This window comes from Hemicordylus capensis, chromosome 3 (genome assembly GCF_027244095.1).
Source record: "Hemicordylus capensis ecotype Gifberg chromosome 3, rHemCap1.1.pri, whole genome shotgun sequence".
Lineage (NCBI taxonomy): Eukaryota > Metazoa > Chordata > Lepidosauria > Squamata > Cordylidae > Hemicordylus > Hemicordylus capensis.
This window is the reverse complement of record NC_069659.1, coordinates 292,060,628-292,084,021: the sequence shown is the minus strand read 5'-3', so window position 1 is coordinate 292,084,021 and position 23,394 is coordinate 292,060,628. Positions and strand designations below refer to the sequence as shown.

The window sequence follows — 23,394 nt, the reverse complement described above, 5'->3', positions numbered from 1 at the left end:
GAATCAGGAAGGTCTCACTCTGAATGCACGTGTGCACACACTGCCTTGATAGTGCCACCCAGAACAAAACTCATTCCGCACACCCATAAAAGAATTAGAGAGAACACTGCTCCCAGCCTTCCCTATATCCACTTCTCTTTGATCAGTCATGCTACAGAAGAATACTTAGACATGCTGGGTAGTTTTGAACTCCCAGTATATATCTTGCAGTCTAAGTTTTTAAAATAAGGAAGGTATTTTTACTGATAAACAACCGTGTTGAAAGGCCCTCTCTCCTGCTGTTACTCCCCTGCAACTGGTACTCAGAGGCATCCTGCCTTTGAGGCTGGAGGTGGCCTATAGCCTTCCGACTAGTAGCCATTGATAGACCTCTCCTCCATGAAGTTATCCAAACCCCTCTTAAAGCCATCCAGGTTGTTGGCTGTCACCACATCTTGTGACAGAGAATTCCACAAGTGGATTATGCATTGTGTGAAAAAGCACCTCCGTTTGCTGGTCCTAAATTTCCTGGCAATCAATTTCATGGGATGACCCCTGGTTCTAGTGTTATGTGAGAGGGAGAAGAATTTCTCTCTATCCACTTTCTCCACAACATGCATGATTTTATAGACCTCTATTTTCATACAATTTTACATGTATAGTACTATGCTGAGATAAATCTTTAAAAGTTTCAAGGATAGGATTCAAATACAGTACTAATATATCAATATCAGTCAATAGGAGGAACAATAATTTCCCAGAATGGGCAGAATCTGGTATTTTCCCTTGGTACTGAACACCTCTAGTTGAAAGACTTGCTAGGGAAGAAAGGGTTTGGTCCAATCAACTCTTAGGAGGGCTTTGCTAATTTAAGATCAACTACTGCTAGCAAAGCATCCACAGTCAGGTGGGTGGGAAGCTATGATTCATATGTTGAGGAATACATCAAATGTGTGATTTCTCTAAGCTACCTGTAGGCTCAGAGGCAGTATGCCTATGACTATAAGTTGCAGAGGGGCAACAGCAGCAGAAAGGTATGCTTTCATCTACTTCTTGTGAGCTTCTCAGAGGCATCTGGTTGGCACTGTGGGAAACAGGATGCTGGGCTAGATAGACCCTTGGTGTGGTTTAGCAGGGCTCTTCTTATGCTCTCCAGATAAAAGGAGAGATTGGTAATCCATATTCCCTAGGATTGTTACTGAGCAGGCCATGTATACATATCAATAATGTGGGGCCTTTAACACAATCATGCGGGCAGGCAGAAGGCAGGGTTAAGCCTACCTTCCCCGCAGAGAATCGAGACCGGCCCCAGCTGCGCTGTGCACACAATCGCCATGGTGGTGACTGGTGTGGCATTCCAGAGGCCGGGGGAATCCCACAATGCACCGTATGATGAACATAGTGCATTGGGGGATTTCCCCCGGGAGATCAGCACTCTAGGTGCTTGTCTCTGTGTCAGCACGGGTTGCTAGCAGCCCAGGCTGACACACAATCCTGGAGCCTGGGTTAATGGTGCACTCGCTCCGTTAACCCAGTCTAAGAGCCGGGCTTCGGTGCTGGGTTTGGCACCGTGGATCCCAGCGGTTCTCATGGGCATCCAAGCCCAGGCTTGAGAACAGCCTCTGAGTATGATTTGCCAGACTTTTCTTATGGCAACTTGGTGGTTAGGTTGGCATTATGGCTAACATTGTATCAAAATTGATCAAGAAAGGGCTTTCCCATCAAATAGGGGCACTGAATGAAGTATTCAAAGTGAAAGTCTTGTGACTAATGACTAACATCAAATCAGTGTTTGAGAGAAAGTCAGAGTGTGAAGTAGGAAAGAGTGCAATGGCACCTTTCCTTCTGTTAGCTCAACAGTACCTTCTTGTCCATCCCTTCTTCAGATGCCAGCTGGGCCTGCAATTTCCTCACCATCACCTGCCGCTTCCACTCTGGGATGGAACAACCTTGCTCATCATGAGTAGGCACCAGTGCATCGATGTCCGATGTTCCCAGCTCATCCAGCATTGAAAGGAGTTTCTTGGGCACCATTGTGTCTGGTGGCTCTGTCTTCTCACCCTGTACAAAGGAGAGCTGTATTTGTAAATGGCTTCTGCCGCTATTTAAAGTGGAACAGATGCCCCCAAGTCAGGACCGATCCTCAAACCATTATGCTGCATTTTTTCTCAAGCAGCCCAAAGTAATCAAAGGGGCCTTTACGAGAAGAATGTTGAGACTTGCCCTTGTGTGGGTTACTTTGGCCCCTTCTGAAATTGCATTTCATTAATGATTACATTTTTATACCGCCGAACCCAGATGGCTCTAGGCAGTTCACTTGCCCAGCCCTACCTTAGTAGGCTGATTGTGTGGAGCACCGGGATCAGGCCCGATCCTGATGCTGCCAGAGTTTTCTCCCCAGGCTTTTACTGAGCGGGAAGGGCATGAGCACACCCTTCCACCTAGTCCCCATTTGTGTGGCTGCTTGGGTGGCCTAGCAGCTGGGGCAAACAGCAGCGAGGAAACCCCCCAACGCACCATGCTCCTTGTGGGATGCGGGAGGCCACAGTTTGTTTGCCCCCTCCCCTGCCACTCAGTCATGTGGGCGTGCAGCGCAAGTGATCACAGAGTGCCACAGACTGTATGGGGGAAGGTAAGTTGTGACCTGCCTCTTCCCTGCCCTCTCACCTGAAATGGTCGTGAGAACGACCTTAATGCATTTTTATCCCACTCTGAATAAAGTCTCAAGGCAGCTTACATAAGAAATATTTAAAATCACAAAATAAAAAAAAGATAAATAGCAATTTAAAAGAGTAAGAACAAACTATAAAATCATTTGCAGTACAGAATACATCACTGCAGGAATGCCTTCTGAAATAAAAATAAGCTTCCACTTAAAAAGCAGTGACAATGAGCTAATAAACTCTCTCTAGAAAGGTTGTTCTAGAATTATAGCACCACCACAGAAAAGATCCTGTTTGTGGTTCCTAACCTGCCAAACAAAAAGGGGCTGTTTGGAGAAAAGGCAGGGGGATGGCCCGGCCTAGCAGGGCAAGAGCAAGCAAAATATAAAACAGAAGGGTGGAGGACTAGAGAACTGCAGGAGAGACCGACGCGAGGGCCAAGGCAGGAAAAGGGATGAGCAGGGCATTTGCAGTGAGCAGCATAAAACGTACCGAGTTTGCGAACAATGCTGTGATCCTGGCCTTCTGAAGAGATTTGTTGATCTTCAGTTCAGCTATTGGTGATTTGTCGGATTCACTGGGTTTCACCCTGCTGAAAGTCTTTGGAGCTGGGATAAAATACAAATACAGTACCAATTTTAAGCGGACTCTTCTACATGAGCCCCACTGCTTATTAAGGCCACCTGGGGCGGGCCACTTGAGGCTGCCACTGGCTGGCATTTGACTGATTGTACTTGTTTTAATGATTTGATTGTTTTAGCTGTTTCAGTTTTTTAAATTGCTTTTAGCTGTTGAATTTTATTTCGCTGTCCATTGTTTTAATCATTATCTGTAAATTGCCATGAGAGTTTATGAGTGGCAGCACAAAAATAAAATAAAAGCAACTGCACTCACATAGGCTCCGTTCAGAGAGGGGACAGTGAACACAGCTCCTTATTCTCTCCCCCCTCCCATTTGAAAAGGGCTACTGCCTTCCAGAGGGACTAAGCACGTATGTTGGTCTGGCGCTTTGGGTTTTTCAGGGAAGCTTTACTCACAGGGTGCTTCCTGGAAAGTGCTGTTAGCTGCTTTCTGTGTGCCTGGCTTATGGCTTACATTTGCCTGAAGATATCTCATTGGCTGTTGGGTCTGAAAGTACAAAAGGGAAGCTTAGAGGTTTCACCTCTGAAAATCAAACACAGTTTTTTGTTTCTGGGTCTGTTAAACTCTTTTTCTTTTCTATTAGAGTCACACACTCATTTTGTTTCCTCTCTCTTTTCTTTATCAAACAACCAAAAAACAAACCAACCATGAATAGTTACAAGAGAACCACACACTCCTGTATGAACAACAGCATGGACATCTCAATTAGCAGTTAGGGTCAGATCAGATAAAACTTTCTTGTACTAGCCATAGGTCATGACAGAATAGCATCAATATGTACATGGTAAACATTATGATCAGTGGCACATACTGAATGGCACATACTGCAAACGTTGCAGTCAGTAAACTTTGCATACCAGCCTCTAATTTTCCTGATCTCCATAATGCTTGACAGCAGTTTTACCCAGTTCCCCTTTCCTATTAGCAGTCAGGGGCTAGTCTGACTTGCAAGACCTCCAGAATCTGCCATGAATGTCCGTTATGATGCTAGGCAAAACTATGTAGCCTGCATGATCCAGCTCTAGTATTTCTGTGATAACATGGTTTTGCTTCACAGAATGGACAGTGAGGCCAAGCTGGCTTCTTTAATCCAGAAGGCAACACAAGGCAGTGAAACTAGTTTATCAAGAGAGCTTCACATAATTAGGTGATGGGATCCAACCACTTACGGAGTGCAGCCCTTACCTGGCCATTCTCCATGACTGTGGTGTCATCACTCAGTATCTTTAGGCAGTCTTGTCTCACTGCTGGTATGTGATATTTACTGCTTCTCTGTGACCTCGTTGCTTCAGTCTCGGCTGTTCGAGCCTCCTGACTGCTAGAGTCACATTGCTGGCCAGCCTGTTGGAACACAGACAGTAAGACATATATGATAATACAATTCTGGCTCTTGTTGCTGAGTAAAGTTATAGTTTTCTGTGAAGTGAACGGAAAGCCCTGTTCTTTAGGGAACTCTCCCCAGAAACCTTTAAACAGGGAGTCGAATTGTATAAGTATCCTTCTGAATGGAACAACTGCAAACTGGTAGTATGAAAACGACTCAAAGATCTGTTTAGATCTTAATAGCTAGATCAGTCGCTGCCTTTAAACATGTCTGGGCAGCAACGTTATCCACCATAAACTAGAGACGATATAAATGACTCCAAAAGCAGGTCCCAAGAAATTATATAGATGTGTCTTGTGTTTTTCCATTGCTCTCCTGGGATTTTCCCTACTAGCTGATCAGTGCATCAAGAAGTAAAGATACCAGAGCATTAGTATGTATGTAGTCTTTCTTTATATTTCTGTATGCTCATGGGCGGCAGGGGGACACTGGAAAAAGCAACTTGGGATCAATAAGAGCACAATAGTAAAGAACATGAATCACATGAAAAAATATTACAAGTAACTGGAAATGACAGGGTTGCAGGGCTTAGTAGCATGGAGTGAAACAAAAGCAGCCAGCATCTGACAAATCTGTATTTGTTTTTCAAAAAGTAATATGGTTATCTGTTTGAGAGCCTGATCCTTGGCTTCAGCTAAGATGCACTGCTGCTTACATCAGTGCAAACTAATTGACATCCTATCATCCAACCTGCCATCCTTTCCTTCACCCTGTGGGATGGTCTTTCTTTGCACCAATGCTGGGCTCATGTTCTGTTTGTTCATTTGCTTGCCTTCTTAGTGCTGTTGGTTTGCTGTCCTGGTGTATGAAATACCTCTTCCAATGTCTAGGCACAGGAAGAGTTCACGTGAGGTCTTTTCAGGGGACTGTTGGCAAGAGGCATTATAAACAATGACTTGCATAGCTATTGGTTTTCCATATGGCATTTTGAATTCCTGGCCCTTGAGGATAGGGGGATAAGGGCATGCTCTTGGTCTTATAGAGCTTCAGCATTCATTGACATTAGTCTTCTGTAGTGAGTTTGCTTTAGGGCTGTCAACTAATCAAAGGAAGTTTAGATTATTAACAATCTGCCTTTTTAAAAAAATGATTGAGATACTTTTTTCATGTTACCAAAGCCTCCATACAGGTGCCTTTTTATAAAACAAAACAAAACATTGAAGGAAGTGTGAAATAATTTGCAATGCAGTAAACTGAAGCCACCTCTCATTGTTAAAAAGAAAGGCCATTTTTTCACTCCTCATTACAGAAACAAACCAAACCTAAAACAGTCTCAATATATAAAAAAGCATGCCTTTATTCTATACCCGATGAATTCACTGCAGCAATGCAGTATATTTTTTATTTATCATATATATATATATATATATATATATATTTCAACACAAGCAATGGAAATGCAAATTTTGATACTGATGGAAATTCCATCAGAGGGACTGCGCTTCAGAAAAGAAATCCAGACCCAATTACTTTGGGAGACTGGAGTTCAAGACACTCAAATATTCTGGGTGTGTCCTGCGTTTATCTGAGAAACTAGCTTTTAATCCTTTTAGCAAAAATATAACTGCAAAACATTTTTAAATGCTGCCCCCCACCAGTAGGGGGCTCCATACATGCCAATGTTAAATTACCTAATGAGCTAAGCACCACGGGGCATAAGTGACAACACAAATTATGAACCCGTGCAGAGATACATACCAATTGTGCGCCTCCTGTTCCTTGCAGAATCCATTTCAAACACAAGAAAGAAGATGGACAAATCCTGCTCTGATTGGATCCAGTCCTTAGAAAGGTTAAGGTTTCATAAGGAGCCAGTGAACATTCATAACTAGTCTTGAAAGGAGGAGAAGCTAGAGGCTTCAATCCTTTTGTCTAGAAGGAGCCAGAAACTGTATTGTGTGGCAAATGCCAGCAGGAGAAAGGGTGGAGGTCAGGGAGTCACAATTAGCATTGCATGAATATTTGAAGACTGGGCGTCAGGTGGCACGGTAGTGCAGAAGGGCTGGAGCTGTTAGCTGTATGCAACAGATATGGCTGGCTGACTTTGCTCCCCAAACGGCCCTTTGCGATTCGTTTCCCCAAAGATCTGAGTTTTGTACAGAAAGAGAATTCCCAGATGTCTTTAGCAGAGCCAAAACAGAAAGGATGCCTCTTTGGGTCGGCTCACGCTTGACTCCATCTTCGTGGCCAGTACTGGAGTTCAGGCAAATGCCTGGGACCAGCAGTTGCAGGAGTCGCTTCAGTTCCTCTTCCCAAGCCCCAGTGCACAATGAGATGCTGAATTCTTTCAGATCCCACCCCCCCCCGAAAGGGCCACACACTGCATCTGACACAGGAGATTTGGGATCAGATATTGTGACTGTTTGCTTTTTTAACTTTAAAGCAGGTGCAGGGGGACCTTATTTAAATCTGAGCAGCAGCACCGGGAGAAGGGATTTTTAACCAACCCCTCTCCCCCCGCTTATTTTTTAGAGCTAAATCTTTCTGGAACAAATTATTCCCGCCCTAAAGCTACTATTATCTCCAAAGGCCGGGGTGGGGGAGATACAGTACCTGCCTTATGCTTCTATCAACTTTGGGGGGCAATTTAGATCAAGGAAACAGTGTGTGTGTGGGGGGGAAGAGTTAAACAACCCTCCCCAGTGCCACTGCTCTGGACAAAATTGGGGGGGAGGGCGCCCCTTGCCAGCTTTACAGTTTAAAAGAAACTTGGGAGATCTGCGACAATGGAACTCCCACACCAGATGCGGTTTGGCCCTTACACACATGAATAACGTCTCTCATCAGATCAGCCTCCATACATTATATATGGATATAATGGATTAACAGGGATAGATTTCAAAAGTGTAATTTAACTAAGGGGTTAGAAATAATGACCCATAAGACTAATGAACTCAGAGCAATTAACAGGGTTCAGGGAGGTACTTATTGCTACCACCCTGCTAGAAAAATTAGCTTTTCAAACATTATTCCAGGAGAAGGCTCTTCCTCCTTTCCTAAGCATGTAATTACCATTTATTTTCTCATTAGCTCTTGGAGCAGCAACAAGAGCCTAAAGAGTAAATACAAAATGTCTGATTCATAATAAATTAAAACAACTGACAGAATAACTAAGAGTAATGCCCTCACACTCACGTCAGCTTAACTTTAGCCACCTTCGCAAGATCAACTGTGCTTTTGAAATATACTCAGTGCTGAATCTTCAGTCAGAGTCTGCCTCATGTCAACTTTGCAGGCAGGCTGTGCATACAATCAGACACCAAACATAGCCTATCCAGACTAATGCTGTGCTAGTACAACAAACAAAAGTTGCACATATGCAAGAATGTTGCACAGCTGTGAAAAATTATGATGCTCTGTGATGTTGCACAACCATTTGTTGAAAATCCTCTGCAGGAAATATACAAGGTCGCACAACAAGTGTTGAGAAACAACTATTGTACAATGAGCATTGTGCAACAACTGTTATGCCACAACTATTGAACAGTGAATGTTGTGCAACTTGTCAACATTTTCTGCTAGTGCAGGGACTAGTCTTCAACAGATGTTCCTTTCTTTGGCTGCTATCTCACAATAACAAGGATCCTGGTTCAAAAGTTAATCAGAATCAGGGGCCCTCATGGAGCTGATTATGAGAATGCAGAATTTCAAGGCAATCCTGATCAAATCACTCAATTTAACCAGCATTTAACCAGGATAGATAAGTTCAGCAATGAAACAAGGTTCCAAGGGAGACTGTGGTATCTCCAACTTGGAGTCTTTCAAGATATGGCTGGGTAGGCACCAGAGATGCTTTCAATGGGGTACTGATTAAGAGAATTCTAGAGCTGGAAGGGACCTTGGAGGCCTTCTAGTTCAACCCCCTGCTCAGAGCAGGACTGTATCCTTGACAGAAAGGCATCCAGCCTCTATCTGAAAATCAGTGAAGGAGAATCCATCACTGCACAAGGCAGTCTGTTTCCCTGTTGAACAGTTCTTACTGAAGAAATTCCTTCTAATGTCTAAGCTAAATCTGTTTTATTGTATCCTACACATTAGGGAGGTTTCCACCTAATGGCGTAGCGGGGAAATGACTTGACTACCAAGTAAGAGGTTGCCGGTTCGAATCCCCGCTGGTATGTTTCTCAGGCTATGGGAAACACCTATATCAGGCAGCAGCGAAATAGGAAGATGCTGAAAGGCATCATCTCATACTGCATGGGAGATGACAATGGCAAACCCCTCCTGTATTCTACCAAAGACAACCACAGGGCTCTGTAGTCACCAGGAGTCGACCCTGACTCGATGGCACAATTTACCTTTATGGATTAGGGAACAGGGTTGAACTAGATGACCTCTGAACTACTTTCAGCACCAAATACAAATGAGAGCAGAAGAAAATATTGCTATCCCCAAAACAGGCATTGTTGAGAATGCTGCAAAGGATTCCTCTTGCAACAGTCTCCCAGTGGAAAAATGCTACCATGCTGGCTGTGAAGACATCATACAAATGCAAGAAGTAAATGGCCTATGATGGAACAAAAAGTGTACTTGTTGTGAGGAAGAAACAGGATCAAACCATTGTGGCAAAGGTCCTGAAAAGAACATGTAATTCTAGCTGAGGATGTTAGTGAACAAAGCCTGTCTCAACACAGTCAACAGTGTACAGTGGAACCAATTACTAGGGCTGTGCGAAACAGCCCCTATTCGATTCGGAGGCTGCCTTGGTGCTTTAGAGGTGGTGCTGATTTGAATCAGTGGCTGGGTAGCCCAATCTGAAGCAATTGCTTAAAACCAGGCCCAAAATCATCAGCCACCCAAAGCCACTGCCCTCTGACCACTGTACTTACCATTACTAACTTCATTTTCACTCCCAGTAGTGAGGGAGCAGTGGCTGCCACAGCTTCACTTTGGAAAACACTCCTGGAAGAGGTGGGCTTTTAAAAACAAATAACACCCTGCAATTCTGGAAACAGAACGGGATTTCTTGGGAATCATAGTCTTTTCCAGGGCTACTGCAATGATCACAGCCTCAGAAAAAACTATGATTTCCTGTGCTCTTACTAGGACTGCAAGATTTTTTTAAAAAACAACAACAAACCTCTTCCAGAAGCATCTTTTTAAAAACAAAGTCATAGAAGCCACTGCTCTTTTGCTGCCAGGAGCAAAAGTGAAGTATAAGGGAGGCCTAACTAGTAAATATAGGGTTCAGGAGAGGGTTTCAGGTAGCTTGTGCTTTAGCCCTGATTTGAAGCAAGGTGGCCTTCAGAAACCCATTTAACCCAATTTGCCCTGATTCAACCTGAACAATGGTTCAGTTTGTGCCAGAAAGGGTTCAATTGGGCCATACCAGACAGATTTGATTCTGATCTCCAAAGATTATATATTCCTACTAATTACAGCAAAGGCAGAGAACAGAACTCCTATTTAACAGCCTACTGAGAAGAGCAAATGGTCACAAACAGGCACCATCTTTTGCTCACAGATGGTTGGGAAACATGGTCCATTTAATTATAACATTTTTTTTGTATGTGATTTGGCTCTGACACTTGCGGTGACTTCCATACCAATGGCGTTTCTTGGATCTAGTAGTCAATGGGATTATGAATGTTTCCTTCTCTAACACACATTCCAAAGAAAACTGCTATAGTAAACATGTGATGTAAGCCTTTGGTTGAGAAATGACACATTTTTACAACAGTACAGTTAACCTGGAACACAAGATACTGTTCAAGAAGGCCATGTTTCTTCAGTTGATACTGCATCTTTCATCAATATTATATTAAGCTGCATTGACTTGATCCCACCTGACACAACACAGCCTGCCCTAAAACTTCACTTACTGGGACCCAATGACTATATGAGTACTACTACTACTAGTAGTAGTAGTTGCAGTTTGGCTAGTTCTACTAAAAGTTGAACAATTCCTTCAAAGGAGCTAGAAATCAGCTAGGATGCATCATGTGTTGGGACTTCTGAACAATGATGACATCTCTGGAGCTGGTGTTTTAAAAAGCACCATGATCAATTTAGCATGTCCAATGAACAAGGCCATTTCTTCAGCTCCATGGCATCTACTAAAGGTACCACATTAGCACTGGCACAAATGTTTACCTGCAGTCTTTAGTTATGACATGAGACCTGTCACACATCATAAGTCATGTGACCTAGCTAAAAACCACAGGTAAACATCTTCCTAGTTAAGTGCCTGGACTCATGTTCAGAAACCTCTTAATTTTCAGGACAGGTGTTCAATTTCTGCATCTCCTCCTGGAGAACTGTTGAATCCTGCACTTCCAGATATGATTGGTTTATTTGATAGGTCCTTTTTCATCCCACAGACTTGGTATGAAATAAACTAACATATATGTGTTAAATTTGAAGTAAGGAGTGGGACTGGTAAAATGCTTCTGTTGGCCTGGTAAGTCAGCTGGTTCTCATGATCAGAACTTGGGCAGGGGAAAACTCCTACCTAAGTCCAGGAGCTACATGAGCTCCCATTTTCTCATCATGTGTGAGTTAGAGACAAGGTAGGAGGGGGAGAGCTTGATCGTTTGCTAAGCCCCAGCTGGGTAGGACAAGCACATTGCACCCAGATTCCGTACCCAGCTTTGGAACAAGGTAGGAGGAAACACCATATGTATATAAACTACACCAAGCAATACCATACTCATTAGCTCAATTCAGACATTATGCTGTATGCGTGTACAGATGTTTGCACACTCATAGGTTGTGTTTGTGTGAATGACTCTACCTGCATTCACTTTTAAAAGTGAACCTGGATACAGGCCCTTCAAATGCATGGTACAGATAAGAAGTGTATTTCTGAACCTGCGTTCAGCATAACATGTGAATGACTATAGTTATATACAGATCTCTAGCTGTGTACACTGTATACTCATTGTATGAGTGTTGGACATAAGGTGTGAATGGGCCTATTGTTTGTACAAAATCTAATGTTCCTCTCTTCTTTGAGAATAGTCTTAATCACATTATTACATTTAATCACACAACTAAATGTAATAAACAAGGCATTAACCAAATGGTCAAAGGCAGTAGTCCCTAGAGATGCATCCTCCTCTTAACCTGCTGTGAGCAGGTCAAAACGGATTGTGGCCTGCTTCTGATTCAAGAGCTGATCTATACACTGATAGGCTGAATCATTGTCAGTAGAACAGAGGAAGCTAGGAAATGTGAAAGCTTCCCTACCTAGATGAGGCATGGTTTTTGTTGGGGATTGCAGTATGGCAGAAATTTAATGTACATTAAATTGCCTTAATTTACTTATTTCTTCATTGCTTTATTTCCCCCCCCCCCACACACACACACACACAACAGCTCCAAGATGTTGGCGAGAGAGGTCGAGAGCCCCTGGGTCCAGGTCCACATGTGGGCAGCATTTTTTTAATTAGACAGGACCAAAGAGTTTCCAGGACAGATTTTCCCCCCATTAATATTTTAGTGGGGAACTGAGTGTGATGTGACAGGGGGCTCTGGTTTCAGAAGGACCCGTTCCAAATCTCAGGCGGTAGCAAGGATTTACTACGCTTTGTTCAGTGAAACCTAAGCACTTGATTAGGATTTCAGAGGCAGCTTCTCAAGTTAACAGCAGTGCCATCCTGATGCCCCATTGCACTTCTCTATGAGAGCCCCACTGTGGAAACCTGTAGAAATCTAGGTGCTTATCTGGAGACTCTCATCCAAGAAAGCGGTTTGAGCTCCTCCTCTGGACCCCTTCTTATCTCTCCATCAGTTGCTTGCTAATTGCTTTCTAGTATTATTCATGTCCTAATTGTAGCAGAGACTACCAGTAGGCTCTGCAACACGTTTGCCAGTTACCCAGTGTCAGGGACATACACAGCGAAATTTTCCACTCTGCTAATGGCAAACCAAAAATAGCTGCAGAAGGCAGGAGGGGCACAGATTGGATTCCTTCAGTCTTGCAGCAGGGAGCAAGCCTGCTCTCGCTCCAGCCTTCCGCTGCTGCTGAAGACTGAAATGTGAAGACACATTTCTCTTCTCTCTGCTCGATAACTTGGAGCTTGGTGAGGCAATGGCCACAAGCTCTCAGGGAACACAAGCAAAAGGGTATGGCCACCCAGAACGAAGGACTGTAAAGGGTTGTGAACTACTCAGTGAGAAATATGTCTAATGATATATCATGCTGCTGCTAGTGCAGGGCCGCCTTCATAATGAGGTGGACTGAGGCAGTTGCCTCAGGCAGTGGATTATCAGGGGTGGCACCCTCTCCTGCCCAATAATCTATGGGAGGAAGCAGCAGTTTTGAGTCCCTTGTGCCACCACTCTGAGAGGAAGTGTAAAGGGGAAGATAGACAGAAGCAGAGCATTGCGAGTCTCTCACTTGCTGCCATAACCCTCTCACAGGGGCACCTGCTTTCTCCTAAATGCCTCCCTTCGAGAGGAGTTTGGGGGAAGGCAGCGGTGATGTGGGAGGCTCATGGAGGCAACTGAAAGACTTGTGGTGCCCTGTCTCCTTCTGCCCTTCCCATCACAACTCCTCCCCAAATCCCCTGCAATAAGGCAGAAGACTCTGGGAAGAAGGGGCATTTGCCAAACGAGAGAAGGTGCCCACTGAGGTAGCTTCTCCCCCTCTCCTCAGTGAATGAGAGGGGAATATGACAGCTCCTCCCCCTTCTCCCACCGCTCTAAGGTGAGGTGGAGGAAGAATTGCTGCTACTGCCCCATCCCACATCCCATTTCTGCCCCCACCTTTGCCAAGGGGAAGAGTATGACAAAGCAGCTGCCCATTATTACCAAGCTGCTCCATCGCCACTACATGCCCACAGCCACTACATCCTCCTCTCCCCCATTCAAATAAGCTGGTGTAGGAGGGACGCACGGGGCAGAGCAGAATGGAGAGGTGGCAGTGACAGAGCTGACTCACTGTCATGGCTCAGACTTCTGACTCAGAAGAGTCAGAGCAGGAGGATTTGCCTACTAGTGACGGCTCAGAGGCACAGCAACAGGATTTGGCAGGGAGACCAGACTCTGGAGCTGAGGATTCGGAACAGCTGCCAGACATGATTTCTGAGGAGGAGCCTGGGATTTCACCTGTCTTGAGAAGGCGTCTCAAGAGGCAAGCTCAGTGGGAGTTACGCAGGCGCAGGAGATAACAAGAGAGGAAGCAGAAGTGCTGACTCAGAGAAGCCTGATTGGCTGCTGGTTCTCTTGAACCATATATATTTAGCAGTCTGTCAATTGCTCAGAGGCTGTTAGCAATGTCGCTGACCGCAGTCCGTGTGCTATTCTGAATTCCTAACTTTTCCAAATTCCAGTGTGCCTTGTTTATGCTTTCCTGCTTTGTTCTGTTAATTCCTTGTTTCTGGTGTCCTTCGCTCTTTCATTCTTCGCTCTGTGTTTTCTTTTCAGTTATTGCTCAGTTATTGTTAGAGGGGGGTACCTAGTTCAGTTCAGGGGGACTTAATTCATTTAATATTTTCTTTGTGAGCCTTTTATTTTCCTTTGTGTAGCTTCGCTGCTGCTTTCTGTTAACTCACAGGGGGAGTGCTGAAGGGGGTTGTAAATCCTGTTGGGTGAGCCGAGCTAACAGATTTTTGACACTCACGTAGCAAAATGTCTTGGGCTAGCCCTAGCCAAATGAAGCAAATTAACATCACCACAGAAGCAGCCCCCATGACTAATATTTCTCTGGCTACTTAGCACTTCTGTATTCCTGTAGCAAGCATAGGGTTACCAACCCTCCAAGACTGGCCTGGAGTATCCAGAAATCAAAATCAGTCTCCAGGTCACTTTTGAAAGTAATTCTGGGGGTTTTAATTATTTAATATTGTGAAAAATATTGAAGAAGAAGAAAAACCTCCCCAAATAGCTTTAGGCAGAATTGACTGCTCAAAGCAAGCAATCCTAACTGTCAAACCCCTATATCAATCCATATTCAAAATATGCAGGAAAGAATCCTGAGGGGGACCCTTCCTTATGTGTAATATACAAATACTTACGTGTAATATACAGAACTGTACTTTTAAAATAAGGCAGAGGAAAACTGATTCTAAACACTTCATAGACTTCAATTGCTTGTTTTCCCTCCTGGCAACTGAAGGGAATAGATGATAGTCCATGAAAGTGTATGCTCTTTTAATAAACTTAATAGATTTCAATAGATATTACAAATTCTAAATATTTCAGTTGTTATATTTTGTTATAACCAACAATGACATATATATTGTTTCCTTATTTCAAAGGAGTCTCATTTGTAAAAGGCTTCTAAGACTGCATTTCTAACAAGGGATATAGCATTTTAGAAGCCAGCAGAACTACCCTCCTCATGATGCTGTAATCTTCTCTTTTGTGCCAACATGCATTTTAAAAGGCTTGCAATACAGAAGCCCCTTTTGTGTTTTCAGAGGTTCACAAAAGATAAAAATCTCTGTAGCTCAAAAAATAATGTTTAAATTACCAGCTTCTCTGCCTCCTGTAGGTAACGCGCACACTGCCTGTGTCCATTGTATTCTGCCAGCTCCCAAGCAGTGTAACCATCCCCATCACGGACCTCTAGATCTGCCTGGTGGGAGATCAGCGTTTGACAGCACTGCAATGCAGACAAGTACATAAATAACCACTATCACTCTGATCAATGCAATCCACTTATATGTATGTGAAGGAATCATATATGCAGTCTGTCTTGCTTTTACTAATGCAAAGTGCACAGCTGGGCAACCATTTTCAAAAAAGGCAAAAACTTAGGATCAGGTCAAACTATTATTTGAAGTAATAATTATTACAAGATAAGCTTATCATACTAACTGATCATATCAGTTTCATTCCTGTTGATGGATATGGTGTTCACAGATAAAGATGACTCTGTGACAGAAAATTCATAATAGCCATTTCACCATTCATTCATTCCATTTCACTATTCATTCATTCCATTTCACCATTCATTCATTCCATTTATATTCCATCTTTCTTCTGTCGTGACACTAAGGCAGATTACATGGCATACATATGCCTTAAGTGTCATGACAGTGATCACTGATGCAGACACTGAAAAGACCTAGACCTGCTTAGCATCAGCAAGATGGCTGTATTCAGTCAGGCTATTGTGTGTTCTTATTATTAACCTATGAAACTGCCTTATACTGAGTCAGTTCATAGATATGGATGCTGAATTGATATGAACAGTTTGAAAACTCCTGATTTAAAGAACAAAGTTTGGCCTACTCTGCAAACTGACCGCAGGGGCGATCTTCTGGTGGTCAAATTCAGAAGACAGAGTCAATGTTAGGGGATGAGTTATGTCATTGATTGAATTCTGGTCGAGCCATTATATCCCCCCAATTGCATGTCTCGCCATGGTATCACAAAATACCTCCAGCTGCCCATTCTCTGCTGCATCATGGAGAGGGGTTCCTCCCCAGTGGTCCAGCATCACCTCAGCACCCATAAGGAGCAGCCTGTCCACGATAGCAGCATGTCCCTCTCTGGCAGCAAAATGGAGTGCAGTGGCACCTTCCTCGTCCTGTGCAGTAAGGCTGACATCAGTGAAGGTCACCTGCACAAAAGAAAAAGATGGAGAGGAGATAATGGAAGTAAAATGAAAATTCTGTGATGGATATTCCTTTCATACACCGGCTGTTTTCAGCTGTTGACAGCAGTTGAGGACCGATTCACAAGATAATTTTGCTTATGACTGACTTGCCACCCTCTTGGCCTAGATCAGCATGCTCATAGCGATGGATTGCCTGTCAGAGGACACAATTAGGCACACCATAATATAATCCACTTGCAGTCAGTTTGTGGTGGTCTGTACAAAATTGCAGCTTGTACACTTGGGGAACAACAGAGGGCCTTTTCTCACAGTCATTTCAGTGTGTGGTAACTGTGTTGAATCCAGTGGTAGTGAGCTCCCATTGCCACACAATGCATGCACCTTTTGGCATAGAAGCAGGTGCACTGGACCAACTCTTCATGCCCTAGGAGTGGCTAGAAGTCAACATGGACTGGCTTTCCCCCGCAGTTATCCTGCGCTGGAGTGGTTTTGAGACTAGGCCCTCAGATATCCCATCTGTCAATGTAATGTGCAACCAAGGCAGGGCCATGTACCCAACCATGTGAATCAGGTGAACTGGTCTTCAGTCATCAACCAGGAGCTATTCAGAGTGGGAAGTGAACAATCAGTCACCATTCACCCACAGGCATTAATCGTCAGCACTTCAGTGTGGTTCTGATTTACTCGTACCACAACACAAGACACCTTGTCTCACACAGAGCATGAAGTAACAAGGCATGTAATGGAAAGACTTGCTCCAGGTCAGAAGTATATCTGGCACCACTTACTTTGGAACTGGATGCCAACTACTTTGTGCTGTACACAGTGCAGTGAAAATCCTACAATTTGGTTAGGAGAGAAAACAATCTTATACAGAAAACTAGCTGCATTACACTCTCGTTTACCTGACCTGCCTATGGGATACTCCAAATAGGAGGATTATTGAAGAGCTGGATAAAATGGCATCCTAGTTGTTTAAATTTTATTTTTAATATTATTTAATTATTTACGCCCTGCTTTTAATCAATGGAAACAAAAAGACTTACAGAACAAAACATATCAGATAAAACAAGAAGATACAACAACAAAAAACCCTTTAAAACTGATAAATAAGCAGGACCAAACAATAATAAAATCCAAACCATAGCTTTAAAAGTTCCACAGAATAATAGTGGCATGAATTTGCAAACTGATGGAGCAAGGTAATGGAGCTCTGTATCATCTCTTTGCAAGAACGATTAATATTCTGCTTAAATCAATTTTACACTTTACGATTATGAGTTATAATCTGCACATTTAATGGCTAATATGAGTCCAGTCAGTAGAAACTGTGTAACTCAGAGGCAATTTCATGCAAACTATCCATCTATATTACTAAGATGCGTAGATGGTTAAGCATATATGGTCTGATTCTAAAAGGAACAAAGTGTTCTCTGCATGGCCTACTAACTTTGATACTGTCTTTCCACTTCTTTGGCTGGGGGAAAGCAGGAAGAGAGTGAAAATCCAGTTTCTGTAACTTGCTTTCTATTGCATGTTCATACTATATGCAGTACAGAAAACCAAACCTACTAAGACATATTGGCTATTAAAGGTTTGGTATACAATCAATAAAATCACATATTTCCAGAAGTCATCTGATAGGATGCTGTTAATAAAAGTGACTGACATACTGCACAGGGGAACACTGACAGCTGCAGTACTGCTGATGCTCGTGTGCATGTGGAAACAACGCCAATGGTGCTGTGCTTTAGGGTACTACCACTCCATCATAAAGTTGTGCAGATCAAAGTTGTGACACAACGCCTATAGGAAACAATGGGCGTCAAATTTCACAACAGCATTTGCGTAACTTTATGATGGAGAATGCCCCCAAACACACTCGGCACAGCACCGTCAATGGTGTTTACACATGTGCAGTCATTGGTGTTTCCCTGCACAGTATGCCATTGCACAATATGAAGCCCTGTAGTTAGGTATATCACTGATTTTTTTTAATGTATTGATACATCATAGTGTTGTCGCTAAGAGCAAAAATGAGGTCTTTGACTTCCTTGATATTCTTTTCAGTATGCTTTTCTTATAACTTCTGATTTTTTAATGTTTTGGTATGCATTAAAATAAAATATGTATAAAATTGTCACTTGACATCCAGGCTAACATTGTGCATGCCCACTAAAGGTAACACCCCCACCCCACTCCTAGGAGGTGGGGGGGTTACCTTAAAGGAGCAGGGAGGGTGCCCGTTCCCCCCACCCACCGGTGCTGTTTCCAAAAATGCTGGCATGGGGCTGCTGTGTACCTTCTTGCAGCCCTGGTCAGCATCGTACCGGAAGTGGCCGGAACGTGTACAAGCCACCCGGTACAATGCTGACCGAGGCTGCAAGGAGATATGCAGCAGCCCTGTACCAGTGTTTTTGGAGGCAGCGCCAGTGGGGGGAAAGTGGCGGGTGGGATGGGCACCCTCCCTGCTCCTTAAAGGTAAGCCCCGCCTCCAAACCAGTCCGAACGCCAGACTTCCGAACTGCTTTGGCAGTCTGTAAAAGGACTGCCAAACCGGTTTGTGCACCTCCCTAATGTCCACAGTCCTCAGGGACATATTTTTAGGAAGCACAGTAGGCTGCAAAGGGAAGAGGAGATTGGTGAAAATCACCCCTGCCCCATCACATGCATTAAACACTTTCCAGTGTCCATAACATTATCCTGGATATCCATCAATGCCTCCAACAAACTACCTTAAAGCAATCTGCATCAAATTTTCCAGTTGGCATATGAGAATTTGTATATTTCCTGGTGTCCCCTGGAAAATTAAACATTTCAATTTTTAAAATAACAGCCTTAAAACACGCACACACAGAGACATGTTCACATTTCTCTATCTATAATGTGCCTGTGCCTGCTTTGTCAGGAAAAAATTCACAGGAGCAGAGGAAAGTGAGCATAGCTTTGGAGAAAGGAGGCAAGATTGGGAAAGCCTGAGTGAGGTCAGGGAAGACCTGCATTGGCACAACAAAGAAAGCTGAGCTCACTGGGTAGAAGGCTCAGTGTCTTCCAGGACTGAACAAACGTTTCTTTACAAATGGGTTATGAGGCCAATAACCTAAAGGAGCATATTCATGTATGCTATCTAAAATGCAAAATGCAGGGTTTACCAGCCAGATGACAACAGCATAGTGGCCACCACAGGCCGCTGCATGAAGTACTGTCATGCCGTCATGGGCTCTCAGGTGCACATCCGCTGCACAGTCCTTCACCAGGAGCTGGACAATGTGGAGGTGGCCCTCCTGGCAGGCAAGATACAGCGGGGTAGCTCCACTCTGAGTCTGCTTGTTCACACAACTGTTGGAGAAGAATTATACAGCCTTTAGAAGTAATGGTGACACAAAGAAGTGATATTTCAGCAATCAAGCCTCAGTTAAGGCAAAGATGGACATCACATTTAGAGGCCCAATTCATACGTAACAGGAAACCGGAGGTCCCTTCACCTCCGGTTTCCAAACCTGAACGTCCAAACCTGGGGAAATAGAAACTCTATTTCTCAGGGGAAAGCAACCCGTGGTTTCCCTCACCAAACTCCACTCCGAACCTTTGGTCAGAGTGGAATACTGCCACCGCAAAGTCCATTTCTGTGGTGCCAGCGTTATGTACAAACACTGGCACCACAGTTTGGGCCCCAAGGAGCTGGAGTTGAGGGAAGAAGCTTCTCCCTCACTGTAGCCCAACTGGCTGTGTGGGCTGTCCTTCTGTGAAGGCAGAAGCCTGTACAACCAGCTCCATCAACTCTCTGCAATCTCGCTGACTGCAGAGAGACGCTCTCCCCAACGTCTGAACACATACGAGCGGGGGGAAGGAGCACGGAACCAAGGGTCCATTGGCCCCACGGTTCTGTGTAATGTATGAACCAGAGTAGTGCAGCAAATTTGGAAGTACCCTGACTGCATTCAATCCAAAGATACTTCTCCTATCCAGGGTCACGCTCTGGGGGGTGGGATGGCAATGTGAGTTTTAGTGTATAGCAGAAGCTGACTGGGCCTGCTTTCAAAACCAATCCTTGCAAGGTTGCCAGCAAGGTTGCTTCCTCTTCTCTTCTTGTGCATCTTGCAAGCATTGCAAGGAACAGGAGGAGAGGAGAGGAGCTAATCTGATCTTTGAAAGGAGCACAAGGATAAGAGAGGAGGCAGAGGACCATCTCAAAGCAGCTCTTTGCTGAGCAATGGTTGTGCTGAAGAGTTGCACCAATGGTGATGGTCAGCAAGAGCCCACCAATAATCCCTAGATAGTTTTGCATTTTCAAAAAGAATCCGTTAAATTAATAACATTAATGTTAATAAGGAGAAAATTGATATAATGGATAACATGCATGCAGTACTTTTAAAAAATAAGAATGGGAAGTGGGCCCCACACCTCAAGCACAGCAGAGCAGGAAGACTGACAGTTGCACCAGTGTTTGATTTGCTGGTATGTATGTCTGTCGTTCAAACTATGAAGCTGGGCAGAAGCTGCAGGACCTGCTGTGAATCCTGTTTTTATAGTAAGTTTGTCTTTACCCCTTGAAAGAAGCCCTATTCAGAAATTAAGCTGTACATACGTAGCGATACATGTACGCATGTACATGTTTTGTGTGAATGTCCATAAATGCATTCATTTTAAAAGTTAAAATATGCATTCATGTTTAAAGTACAGGCCCCCTCCAATGCAGGGTACAGACAGGAAGAGTAGCTCTATATGTGCATTGAAAACAATGTGTGAATAACTGTACCTATGTACACTGTACAGAGATTGTAGATGTGATGAACATAAAGAGGTCGTTCACACAATCAAAAACTGTGTTCTACCCAGGTTTGAGAGCTATGTGTGCTCCCAATTTTCAGTTGTGTAGAAGCAAGGTAGGAGGAAAACCTGGGTAGCTTGGTCTGGTATCAAACTCAAACCAGTATTGAACTCAGACCAGGGAGACCAGGGAGACCAGGGTTCAGATTTCCCACGTACCCTTGAAGCTCCCTGGGTGACTTAGGGTCAGTTGCATTTTCTCAAACTAACCTATTTCACAGGGTTCTTGTGAAGGCAAAAATGAAGAGCAGCTATGTGAACTACCCTGAACCTGAAGGAAAGGGGGGATAAAATGTTTTTTAAAAATGTTTTGTACTGGATTCATATGAATGGACGTGTGTGTGTGTGTGTGTGTGTGTGTGTGTGTGTGTGTGTGTATAGCTGATCCCATGCATGGCAGCTCTAGCGAGAGTTTTAGTGAGCGAGCTGCTGTAGGGGGAAGCAAACAGGCAGAAATGGATGGACAGGCGAGAGAGTGGCACCAGGGAAAGCGAGAAGGTGGTGGGAGAGCGGGGGGAGGGGTTTGAAGAAAGTGGCACCGGGGAAAGCAGTAGCCGGGGGCGGGGGAGAAAGCCGCAGCCGGGGGGAGGGGAGTGGAGGCCGGGGGAAGCGGCGGGGAGTGGGGTGGGGGGGCAGTGGCCAGCTGGAAAAAGTGGTTGGCCAGATGGCCGGCCAGAGAAAAAAGACATTGGAGCGGGGAGGGCTGGGAACAAGGAGCCAAGAACAAGAGGTGCAGACGCTCTGCACCCAGCCCAGATAGTTCCAATTAATCCTTGTGTGCTGTAGAAAAAGCAGATATGTATGAAGTGGGAAAAACAACCCAGGCTTGGAACCATTACACAACATTATGATAGATGTGCTTCATACAGGACCTCATGTTCAATTAATTGCATTGCCAGCAGAGGGCAGAAGTGTTCCTTCTATCTATCTCTAGCTTGTCGCCCTCTCCTCTGGATAGCAAGTGAATGAGAATACATTACTTGCTGCTGCTTTGCTGCCTCGCATGAATAGACACTAACTAGCTATGACTCTCAGAGCATTTCCACACAAGGCTTTAAAAATCTATCAACAGACATTAATATCTATATATATAATTCTCCTGGGTGTGCCCAGGAAAAATGCATCCCGGCAGCCCAGCTGATTGGCAGGGCTGCGGGGGCGCCTGATTGGCTGGCACACCCAGGAGAATTAACGCCTGGCCCAGTTAAGGCGGCACTTGGCCCGCTGGTGGCGGCGGCAGCAGGGGACTCGGCCCGCCGGCAGCAGCCGCGGCGGGGGGACACGGCCTGCCGGCGCCGGCGGCCACACTCGGCCCTGCCGGAGACGGGGGGGTGGGTGGAGAGAGAGAGGTAGTTGCACCCAAGAGCGCACAAATGCTTTGTTGTGGGGTCGGCTTGTAGATATTTAATTCTCCTGGGTGCGCCTTGGAATGTGTGTCCCGGCGCCCAGCTGATTGGCTGAGTGGCGGAGGCGCCTGATAGGCTGAGGCACACCCAGGAGGATTGGTCGGTGGCGGGCCCAGCCGCCGAGGTGAGGCTGCGGCAGGCCCGGCTGCGGTGGCGAGGTGGTGGCGGCAGGCCCGGCCGCGGTGGCAAGGTGGCGGCGGGCCCAGCAGTGGCACTCAGCCTGGCAGCCTGGGCCCGGCATGGGCTGGCCGAAGACTGAGACAGAGGGTGCGACGGGGGAGGTAACCGTCGGCCCCAAAGAGCGCACAGATGCTCTGTGTGGGGTCGGCTAGTATGAATATAAACCTGCACTGGCCAGAATGCTGCTTGGCACTTTCTTCTTTCTCTGCCACACTAGCAATGATCAAAAGCTAATGTGTAGAGTTTCGGAGAACCTCAACAGTGAGTTAAACCCTTCAGTGCACTTAAATTTCCCCCTCTGTACCAAATAGCAGCTGGGGAGTGCAATTTAAGTTCAAGAACTGGCCCAAGGGTCATAGGGTTAGATCCCTCCCCTTCCGTGACACAGCCCCAATCATCTGCAGCTGCTTTTTAAAAAAGGGAGGGGGGGTTGAGGATGGACTCGTGGAAATCTCACATTACATGTAATTTAGCCATTGTGCCCTGAGCCTGTGCCTTGTCACTTGGCAGCTATTCTTCCCCCTTCTCCTATTCTCCTGCTGTACCATCTCCAACATTCTGGACTTGCTTCCAGGGGCAGTTTCCATGAGGCAAAGTGAGGTGGTCACCTCAAGCAGTAAATTATTGGGGCACCAGAAGGGCAGCAGGTTGCCACCCCTCACTCTGCTGACCACCACTCACTGCCATCAGAGCAGCTCTTCAGTGAACAGTGGTTTGACTACTTCTCAGTAAAAAAACATTCCACGATTGTCCTCCAGCTCCTCTGCCGCCACTTCCTCCTTTGTAGCAGCAACACCTGGA

At 44.9% G+C, this 23,394-nt stretch overlaps 1 protein-coding gene across 1 annotated transcript in view; it reads right to left on the bottom strand.

Annotated features, from left to right (window-relative positions):
- The window catches only part of ESPNL (espin like), a 40,177-nt gene that overhangs the window by 6,000 nt on the left and 10,783 nt on the right, over positions 1-23,394 (bottom strand). The window contains exons 3-9 of the mRNA XM_053304673.1: positions 19,330-19,516; positions 15,998-16,180; positions 15,086-15,217; positions 4,470-4,625; positions 3,680-3,770; positions 3,135-3,250; positions 1,843-2,040 (exon numbers count right to left, since the gene is read on the bottom strand). Of these exons, the coding sequence (XP_053160648.1) occupies positions 1,843-2,040; positions 3,135-3,250; positions 3,680-3,770; positions 4,470-4,625; positions 15,086-15,217; positions 15,998-16,180; positions 19,330-19,516 (1,063 nt within the window). The remainder of the gene's footprint in view (positions 1-1,842; positions 2,041-3,134; positions 3,251-3,679; positions 3,771-4,469; positions 4,626-15,085; positions 15,218-15,997; positions 16,181-19,329; positions 19,517-23,394) is intronic.